At 41.0% G+C, this 11,424-nt stretch overlaps 1 protein-coding gene across 4 annotated transcripts in view; it reads right to left on the minus strand.

The window, feature by feature from the left end:
- PDE7A (phosphodiesterase 7A) overlaps positions 1-11,418 on the minus strand; it is a 71,219-nt gene extending 59,801 nt beyond the window's left edge. For all 4 annotated transcript variants that reach the window (XM_021386485.1, XM_021386482.1, XM_021386484.1 and 1 more), the window contains exon 1: positions 11,266-11,418. In XM_021386485.1, the coding sequence (XP_021242160.1) occupies positions 11,266-11,403 (138 nt within the window). In that variant the 5' untranslated portion in view covers positions 11,404-11,418. The remainder of the gene's footprint in view (positions 1-11,265) is intronic.

The raw sequence follows: 11,424 nt of genomic DNA on the forward strand, positions 1-11,424 counted from the left end.
TCTCTGTAGGGCCTCTCTACCCCCAGGCAGATCAACACTTCCTGCCAGCTTGGTGTCATCTGCAAACTTACTGAGGGTGCTCTCAATGCCCTCATCCAGGTCATCAGTAAAAATATTGAAGAGGACAGGCCCCAGCACTCGTGACCGGTCGCCAGCTGGATTTAACTCCATTCACCACCACTCTCTGGGCCTGGCCCTCCAGCCAGCTCCTTACCCAACAAAGGGTGTACCTGTCCAAGCCACAGGCTGCCAGTTTCTCCAGGAGAAAGACAACAGCTACAAATCCAGGAGAGGAGGAAAAAAAAGAAGAATCAAGAGGATAAACCCAGCAGTCACATGGCATCATCCTGAAGCACTAACTTACAATGGCATAAAACCGATTTGCCTTTATCTGTTGTTCATTCCAACCAAGAGCTTCTAAAACCTCACTGTAAATGATTAAAGGCTAGCAATCTAGTAAATATAAGCTTATTGTTCAGAAAAACAAAATGAAAGCAATAGATCTTCCAGAAATTGGTATTTTTATAATATAGTTTTGTCCTGCGACCTGTCAGACGCGAGACAGCAGCTTAGCAAATGGCAGGCTGAGTACTGCTCTCTCTCCTTTCCAAATCTATGCAGCACCCACCATACCATCGTCTAGTTATCACATTTTTATATACATATATTCAGACACGCACTCACAAACCTTTTAAGTATTCTCAGCACTTCTCCAAAGACAAAAGAATGATTCTCCTGTTCTGACACATTTCATTTATAAGCTGTAACAATCACAGCCACTTTTCAGTACAAGGTGCAGAAAGGAAAGAAGCTTTCAGTTCCATGAGAAAATAACCTTTCATTTGTACATTATTTCTAAATGCAGTATTCATACACAAAAGAAACCTCCCAATTTTTTTTTTTTATTTTGCCAAGTCTATCATCCAAATTTCCAAACTGGGTGCTTTACTGTTAAGAAAAAAATACATTAAGTCTAAAGAATGTGTAGTCTGTCAAGCATTTGTTCAAAGGTTAATGATAGCCTACCTCTTAAAAACATTCTTATTACCAAGTCTATCCAATATCCAAAAAGCACAGAAACGTGGCCTCATCTAATAAAGACAAAATTACAGAAGTGCAAGTTATGCAAATACTAATGTATAAGAGCCACAGGGTGCAGGATGCCTTTTCAGAAATACTAAACAGCACAACACAGTGCATTAGTTGATTTGGATAACAATAGGGCGTTTATTCAACCCACTCCTCTGGGGAGAAACTGAAACAATCACGCAGTGTCAGCTGCTCTGGACATTCCTCCAATGCTGTGCAGACAACTCGGGTCAGTGTTGCCTCCGACTGCAGTTCCCATTCCCTCCCTTGCACCAACTCTCCTCACACCCCGCAGAAAGCCAAGCAGAGCAAAGGTGGCAGAAAAAAAGGGAAGGGTTTTTGCTGCTTTAGCTGTGTGAACCAACATTCTGCAGGGTCAGAGGACTGCAAGAGTCAGCACAAGAGAAGGAGTAAGGATATGCAGTTAGAAGCAACGCTGCAACCCATACTGCTTAAATTAACAACAAAAAGAGCCCTGAAATTAAGACTACAGACATTAAATAAAACTGTCTTCTGAAAACAGAGAAATTCTGTTTAAAGTAATAACAGTTAAAAAAATATCCATGGCTCCTGTCAACGTTCATCACCAAACATTAAGCTCAGCACTGGAGAGCGTCAAACAGCACAGACTTACAGAAACTGCCTCCATTTTATATGATGCATTAAATACAATAAATATTATGCTCAACTTCTAATATCTTATCTTGAGGAGCGTCAGAAACAAAAATCTTTTCTAACATTTTCAACGTTTCATTAAAAGATGTGCAAAAGATATATTCTTTAACTTCTCACCATCTCTTCTCCCCCACTCAGACCCTCTGCCACATTCACTATTAGAGAAAAAATTGACCTCCTGTCTCCAAAATTGGTTTCAATAAAATCTGTTGGTTTTTTCTTTTAAAACATGGCCTCTTTCTTATGTTGTTATTAATACAACAGTATCCAAGAGAAAGGAAAAAAAAGTCTTAAACTTCATTAGTCATAACAGTCTTTCCTACTTATTCAACCAATCATGAATAATAACTTTTTGTCTAATGCTCTCGGATCATCCTTGCTAAAAAGCTCATGAAAATGGATTAGCATTGTAGCGCATGGATTATTTCACTTGAATTCTATTGTATCAAAAGGCAGTAGGGGAAAGACTTCAATCAAGGGCCTCTTATTAAGACACACAGCATTCCTTCACGCCTCAGCTTAAGCTGGAGGGCACTAGCAAAAATAATGCCAGAATATTACAGGAACAAGAAAAACACCAAGGTAACCATAGCTTCAACCATCCAACCCCCCTCAGGAGATGAAGCCTTTTTTCTCTTTAAAAGAGCTCAAGATTGCCAAGTACAAGTCCAACGCATTCCCTGCAAGAAAAATGTAAGGAATTTAGTACCTGCAATTTGCTACATTTACTTTTGTCTTCTCTTATAGTAGGTTTGCTAAATTATCCCACTTTTTGTGACAAAGATATAAATAGGATGACCACTCTCAGGAGAAAAACAAGACCCTTCTTGAAAGGAGGACAAAATGAACGGGGGACAATTTTTTGCTAGTATTTACCTTGAGAATTGCATAATATCGCAAAAAGCTCAAGTTCACTTTTTTTTTTTAATTCAGGCAATAGATAAAATTATATCATTTCCTCTGACAGGTCTGTAGGCTAAATACTCTATGTTTTAACTGGACTAATGCGTCATCATTGGTTCAAACGACAACAAGCTGATTAATTATTTGAAGTCCGGAGAAAAATGTAGAAGCTCCTACTATCACCATACTGAAGAAAACAGCTCTGTCTTCAAAACAAGAGAAATAACAGAACAAAACCTCATAAAGCCCTTCTCCAGATCTTTCATTATAAGCAGGAACGCTAAAAGAAACTGCCCACATGTACTTCCATGACATTTTCCATTTAGTAGTTTCACACCGTGTTTGCAGCTGCAAAAGAAAGTACGGATGGTTTCTTCTCCCCCCAGCAAGAGAAAGAGCTCAGTTAATTCCACTGCTGAAATCTACAGTCTAGAATTGTACAGTTAACAATCAAGGAAATGTAAGTGCTCTAGATTTTTTGAGAATTGATTAAGTGCATGCTTTTATCGCTCCAAAAGAGAAGCTAAGACAGGGCGCTACTAACAAGACTCCCTTCCCCTACATATTTCAAGAGAGGACCAAATGCGTGAGGCCTCAGTTACACTGAGAAGACTTTGGGGGTTTTTCTTTGGTTGTTTTTTTTTTTTTTTTTTTTTTTAAAACGGAAGTGCTAATTTATGACTGACTAAACACGAAACCTCCTCAGTGCACCTTCAACTGCAACATCAACACATTAGCTACAAATAAAGCAAGAATGAACTCAGACCAGCATCACTCTTGCCATGACAGGTGTGGGTCCCAAACAGAAACTCCACTGTTGGACTGTACTACTAAAACACCACATTTTGAAAGAATGCTCCCTTACTCTGATCTAAGATTTATGAGCGTGTCTGTCAGGAAGTCACTTGCTCGTCAGCACCCCAACACACATCTCAGTTTCCAAAACAACTGAAGACAACCACGTGTGAAGGAAACTGCATGCAACTATATTAAAACATCCCCATATGAAGGCTGATCCACCTAACCAAGTCCCAAGCCACCAACCATCATAATTTTTTTTCCTCGCAGCCTTGAAATAAGCTCCTGTATCTTCTCCTGTGTTTCTTCTACCCTTGGGACAAAATTGATGGGCAGCACACTGTCTTTCACATGTAATAAATATCCCATTTGACTAGTCAGTAGCCTCCAGCTGTGTTTGCTACAGGGAGGCAAGGGGGAAGAAGACAGACTGCTCGTGGAGGAAACAGCCGCTTTCTCTCCACGTATCTCATCTGGCAGCAAGGAGCAGGAGAAACAGTCAAACCTTCTGCTGACACCGAGCTCTTCTCATTATTCTCATTCCAGCATGCTCTTCTTGATGTTCAGGCAGGCCTACTGCAAATTTTGGCTCCTTCACACTTCCAGTTAGAGGCAGAGAGAGGAATTTGCCCTCTACCTTGCAATGAAAAGCTGACTCTGGGAATCTGTTTAATTATAATTATTGTGGGAGTGTGGTTAGGAAGATAATAAATCAGACTGCTGGATCACAGGTGTACAAAGTGGGGGAAAGTGGGAAGAAAACAGGAGTTAGGCTGCTGCAACAGAAATAAAAAAATCTCAGTGTGGGTGGGAGGAGGGCAGGAGAGGTGAGATAACAGCCACAAAAGTTATTCTAGACCAGAAAGAAAACAAAACATTTGGCTACAGATTTCTTACAGTACACCTAGGATATAAACATACAAATAAGCAATTCCCCAACTAGCTTTTAAATCCAGGTTCCGAGAACTGCATTTTTATAATAAAATACTTTGTCTTTGGCAAGCTGCCCTGCTGGATTACACTGGCTGCTTATTCACACTGCAGTTACTTGTTAATGACATAATCAGAGCAAATCAAGGAAAACTTCACATCTAATGAAACTCAAACTCTTCCAAGTTCTTCTGAGGAATTTTGCACATCATATTTAACAGGAATTAGAGAGGTCTACGTTCAGCTCCAGGTCCCGTACACACACACGTAAGGCCCTATGTGCATGTGCACACACACAAAGCATCTGTGCTTGCTCGTACAAAACAGTTTTTTCAGCAGCGGAAGCAACTAATACAGAATTGAATGTTTTATTTAGCTTTGAGTGCTCACAAAGGACTATTCACGCTTAAAGCGCTACTCAGCACAGCTTTCAAAATTAAGATTAAACTCTTCGCTTTTTTTTTGTTGTAGTTTTTTAAGTGCGTCCATCCTGAATCCTGCATTTACAAAGAAAGGATGTTCTAAAGAACAGAATACACTACATTCCTTAAATTCATATATACTGTGATATGATTTATCTTAGACACCCAACTGCACAAATTCACATGCAGAAAGCATTGATTTGCATTAACAAAGACTTGCACGGTAAATGAGAACTAAATGACTTCAGATTTTTTTTTTCCGAGGAATGTGCAGCCAATCTGAGCTGTGAAATTACATACTACTTGCACATAAATTCAGCTAATTTTTAAGAAAGCAAATACAATAAGCTTAGTCCAGTCAGAAGGTGTTTCTTAAATGGAAGCCGTAACCTGTTAATACCTAGAAATAGTCATGAATCAGAGATCCTCCACACTAGAAAGTGACTGAGCATACTCAGAAACCTACAGTTCAGCAGAAAACAAGTGGAAACTTGTAGATACAGAGTGATGAGTGAAATGCAAGAAAGCAGTAAGCCAATGGTCATCAGCATGATGGGGTACTGCTCTAACAAAGCACATTCTTACTACCAACTGGGTTCCTTTCCACCCCCGCAGGCTTTGCAGACAGCAGTTGAACCGGAGAAATAAGGATTCCATCACAGATGCAGCCAGCATCAACTTCCATGTGCCACAGCAGTTGTAGCACAACAGAAGTGTCTGAAAATCGCACGATTTTTTTAAGAGTTTCATTTTACCTCACAATTCTTACCACACTGAGGCAAAATTAATCCAAGGTGGAACTTTTCTCCAGTAACCTGAGAAAGACTGACTTAGCAAATACAGGTTTTTAAGAAGAGCTGCTGAAACAGACATCTCAAACAAAGCACTTTTAAGACTGACAACCCACATCTGCACTACATCACTACCTCATTAGCTCATAATTTAACTTGATTATTCGTATACTAAAGGTAAACTCTTGCAAAATTAAGTTTTCAAGAAGTGAATTTTAACCGTGAGCAGCACAAGGTTGCAGCCTCTATTTTCAAACCAATTCTCCTTCAAAAACAGCACCAGAAAGCTGAGGTTGATACAAAACACAAAGTATACTTTGTATGTATGTTCCACAATCTGGACAAAGAAGTAACAAAGAATTGACTTCTGACGATCCAAGACAAACTAATTAATGAGGATTTTGAACTATTATTCTGCTTAGATCCTCCATGGCAATTACGGGCCATGAAATAAGTTGCCATGACCTTTTGCAGAACGAAGGTACCAAGGCTGCTTTACATTCCAACATATGAAAAAATTAATTGGTTATAAAACTCAGAAAGCATTTTAAAAATGAACTGCCACATAAAATTACTGTTGTGCATAATACCCCCAATCTGAACTTGTCCATGCTGTGCAGAGCCAGAGTCAGTCTCTGCCTCTCATATGAATAGATGCAATCTCAGCAACCAGACACAATAAATACAAGATGAAGGGAATGGCAAGCATAGCAACAACACGCAGAATTAATTCCAGAGGCTAGGAATCACATCATGAAAATTATTTCATTATTTTCACTTGTTAATTATTCATGCAGTAGAGATATGGGAAACGGTAGGAGAAAGCTAATAAAGAGCAAGGGACTGCAAAACACTGACGGAGAGGATTGGAACCAAATAAAAGAAAAGTTATGAAAAACAGAGAGCGCGTAAAGAAAGGAGCTTGGGGTAAGTTCCACATTCAATAGCAGGCCCAACATAAGGCATTCCTTCTGTCTCCCCACTGCTCATTACTCCTGGTCTAGCACTGTGGCATACTGCTTCCTCATTACTAACAGGCACGAACGATCATTTGTGAAGCTACACTATGAATCAGCAAGGGCTGAAAAATAACCTGATCAAAAAAAAAAAAAAGTTGACACAACCAAGAGGAAAATGCAGAAATGAGCAGCTCCGAGGGAAAAATAGGTCACGTCAACGCTTCTCATCACTAAGAGGTGTGACAGTGGGACTACAGTCCAACCAATGTCTATGTCCAGACCGTAAAAACACACCTATGTTTTCTAATGCCACATGCAGTGTGAAATGTATTCGGATCTCACACTTGGTGTAATGGTCAAACACCAGCAATGTTAGCAAAAGTTGTCCAAGGCATTTGGTTGCTGCTGGGGAACACGTTTCTCAGAGGCAACATGTACCTCTCACTAAAGAACAACCCGGTGCTGTGCACCTCCAGCTGCTCTTTCTGGCCTTCCTTCCTGCTGTGCCCTCTTTAAGTCAAACTTAGGAATCCGCACGTATGACCTACAGTCTATTGCTCAGATGGACATCGCATGCAGAGACCCAGAGCATGATGCTATGCTGCTTAAATGCATGAAATTAAGATGCAGTAATGAAGGATCACGAGCTAGGTTACTAGGGAGCAGACAGTAAGTTATTATTGACCTGATACAGAGCAATACCCAATACTTCAGGTAAAACCTTAGTGCCTACATTTCTGAGGTTCTGTTGGAATCTTTTCTTACTTGCTCCTTTCCCTCTACATGGAATTTCATCCTTACATCTCCTTTGTTTCCAACTCTTATGGACAGAAAGGCAAACACTGGATCATTACTTCTATTTAGACTCTACCACCAGCCACCACCGATGCAATTTTTGGAGGCACTGAAGCCAGCATGGAGCCAGTAACAAGGCAGAAGGATAAAACGGAGGCAAGGCAGAAGGATAAAACTCAGGCTAGGCCAAAGTTTTCTCTTACTCACTTATGACATGTTTGTATGGCATAAAAAGCAGTCTCAGAAACATGTGCTGGCTGCTCGATTCAGGTTTTTTTGTTGGTTTGCTTTTTGTGTGCATGTGGAGTGCAACGCTGGGCATGTCATCTAAATGTGCTCACAGCTGTGTTTCTAAAGTGGTTTTCATTATAAACCCTCATTCATTAAAGAAAAAAAGTCAGACAAACATTTCACACTAAATAAGCACTGCTACGGTTTTAGCAACTTTTTAACTAATATTAATAACAGAAGTTAAAAACGACGTGAGGCAAAGAATCCAAAATTACTGTCCAAAAGCTCACCTTTAATTTTAAAAACATCCTTTTGTAACAGTGGGAACAAACAGCTCTAGGGCATGATCCAAGGTACTACTTAACATCCACCTGACCTCTCTGTGAACCCCAATTTAATCTCACCACTGTGAAATGCCTCACCATTTCAATAATCACCAATTCAGGTGCCCTTAAAACCAGCTTATGACACTAGCATTTAAAACCTAAAAAAAAAAAAAAAAGTATAAAACCACACCATAGCAGTTCTTCATTTGACTGGACTGGAACAACAAATATCACAGACTCCAGGTAATAGATGCCACTTTTACGCTTTTCATTATTAATACTTTGAACTTAGAGAAAAGAAGGGTACAATGAAATAATTCATTCATAAAAGAAAAATGCAAGGTAAAATGAATTAGTTTTTTTCTACATTTACTGGGGACAGAAACAGGTTTAAATTGCCACAAGGAAGATCTAAACTCAGTATTATGAAAGAACTCTCAAATGACAGAACGGTTAAGCACTGTTAACAACAGCTAAATTGTCTGGTGAGATTGCATAATTCCTATTATTTGAAGCTTTTATGGATATGGTTTCAAAAGCCTCATGGTACCATCCTTTTCCTTAAATCAGTTATGACAATCTTCACTAAGCCTATGTTATTCCAGGAAACGGCAGGTCACCACACAGCCTTCCCAACCAAGTTGGTTTTCTGTTCTTTCAGTGAACTGAATCAGGAACACCTGACAAGCATCAGAGATGGTATAAAGGAAGCAGTAATAATATGCACCCAATGTCAGGACTTTAACCTTCAGCAATAACGAGTTATGTCAGTTCACCACATCTCATAAGACTCTATCTTAAAAAACATATTAGACAAACAGATTAGACAAACATCTACTAATAATACTCTAAGTACAGTTCATCCTTCCTGGGGCTGATGAGAGTAGACCACAACTTCTGAGGCCATTTGCAGCAGTGCTTTATTCACACTGTAAAAAAAAAAAAAAAACAAACCACCACAACACATGCAGTCCTATTGGAACCCACTCAGTGAAGCTTTAACAAAATATTACACCGAACTTAAAATTAAAGAGAAATATTTGCAGGCTTCACATCGTCATGATTAAAATCTACATCTAACATAGCATGCATTCGTCTCACCATTGTTTCCCATATGAATGCTTCCTTGTCAAAAAGCTAAGCCTAAAATGTCTTAAGCCTAAGTAATTTCACATTTTAAGAGAGAATTCACTTTTCAAGTCCTTACTTTTTGACAAAAACCTCACAAAGGCATATTAAACCATAAGATATCGGTCTGGTTGTATACACTGGTTTCCTGTGTAACCTACTGTAGGGAACCTGCTTTAGACAGGGAGCTGGACTAGATGATCACCAGAGGTCCTTTCCAACTCGTACAGTTCTGCTTCTTGAGCGTGCTAGTACATATCTTCAGTTGTACAGCCATTGCTCAAGTCTAGCCCAAACAGAAGACTGAAAGCAACAGACCAGCATTCACACCTCTTGAAGCAAAATGGAACTGGAATACCGGGAGTCTTCCAGGAGACTTGCAAGGTGAAGTCAAGTCCAGAAGTTGCACAGAACTATTAACCCTCTGGCCCATCATTTATGCCTGCCTACAATAATAGCGGGTCTGGGAGAGATTCATATCCCATTATCTGTTAAGTGACTCTAAAGGGGGAAAAAAAGGTAATCCAAAGACAAAAAAACAGTTTTCCTATAATCAGCCGGACAGTATTTGCAGAGAGTTTCTCACTTAAATATCCTAGCTCCGTTTTACGTATGCATAAACTTATTTCTCTGACTTACCCAAAGGAAATACTACTTGGTCAAGCATACGTATGGTTTGCACTTTTTGACATGTTACACAACCACCCCTCCCTGTAACTCGCCCTAACATACCTGCAGCACATTGGTCAAGAAGAAAGGAATACATCAAGAAGCTCAAAAGATGGAAAAAAAATACCTAAATGCTAGTATCCCACTTAATTTGTTAGGCTTGTACATACTTGATCCCTCACTTGCACTAGAGACTAAACAGAAAAGGAAAAATACAACGTATCACCGTGACTGCTTTGCCCATTCCTTCTTCCAAAAGACTGTGATTCTTCTAACAAGAGACCCTCCTCTCACTTGCACAGGAGGTGTGCTTGGTTAGACTGGACCTTCGAGAAGATTTACACAGATAAGAAAATATCATCAAATAAAACTCAAGTGAAAGGGTGCAAATGGAATACATCCTAAACCAGCTGCCACAGGGAAAACTATTTGTCATAAAAACAGTTTTCAACAATTAAGTATTACGTTCATACTTGGTGAAGAGATGGTCAATGGATGTTTATCTTCATCTCCTTACCAATAAGATGTTACTATACATTCAAATTCCTGGTAATCAATATGGCATTTGCTCATTCTTCCTCCCCAAACGCTCACACCCCTCATGCTAACACATAGACCTTCGCTGCTGCCCAAGGAGGAACAACACCAAGCCCAACAGCTCTCCATGCTCTATTTATGTGTGTGTGAAGCACAGTAAGTCACGAAAGAGGAGAATACCTTAATGAAACACCAAAAAAAAAAAAGCAAAGAGAAAGAAATGACCATTACAAGCGTGAAGAGCAAAGACTGCATCTTCTGTAAGGGCATCATGCAGAGTCCTGAAAGAGACCTTTCAAGAAACCCTTTGGAGCCAAAAGCTGCCTTCCCACCGACACACAAGCTTTCATCTGCAATTCCATATGTTCTCCAGAGGCTTACACCAGAACGTTAACGCTATTACTGTCTGCTGGGAGGCCAAGGCCATACCAGCACACATCCCAAAATTCAGGACAGTCCTCTCAAGGAAAACCTCTCTGTTGACCTGAAAGTCATAATGCACGTTTCTGTAACATTTCCATCACAATCGGATGAAACAAGATACCACAGAGTTCATCTCGAGTCTGATGTAATGTGGGCAGGGAACAACACCATGGCAATGCAAAGCCACGGAGCTTTGTCTCGTTCGAGACGGATTGCCAAGTCCTCATAGTTGGAGGGAGGCACAGCTCAGCATCCTAAACAGAATACTGCAGTGCACGTTCATTATTTCAGTAGAGTCGCTTCAGCTTTTGGCTGCACCATCGGAAACTTGGCCTTTCTTTGAAAGGCCCGAACTGGAAGCTAGGCAGCAGCCCTAGCTTAGGAGCTGAAGGCGAGGCAGATGACCGGCCGCCGCTGGGGATAACCCCGGGAGGTCACCGCTCGCACCGCAGCCGACGCTGCGAGGCCGGCTCCAGCGGGCACACACAAAATGTCGCATTCTCCGCCAGCGGGGCCGCGAACAGCCGGGCTCCCGGGCATCCCATCCCGCCGGCAGCCCCCGGCCCTCCGCCCCGGCCCCAGCGCCTACCTGAGAAAGCTGCCGGGGGTTGGGGCAGCCGAAGAGCGCGGAGCTGGAGCTGAAGCTGATGGCCCCTCTGCGGCTGAGGACGTGCTGCGGCACCGGCCTGTCGAGAGGCAGCACCGGCAGCTGGCAGCATACTTCCATTGAAGAGGTCTCGGGACGCCG

This window comes from Numida meleagris, chromosome 2, assembly GCF_002078875.1.
Source record: "Numida meleagris isolate 19003 breed g44 Domestic line chromosome 2, NumMel1.0, whole genome shotgun sequence".
Taxonomy (NCBI): Eukaryota; Metazoa; Chordata; class Aves; order Galliformes; family Numididae; genus Numida; species Numida meleagris.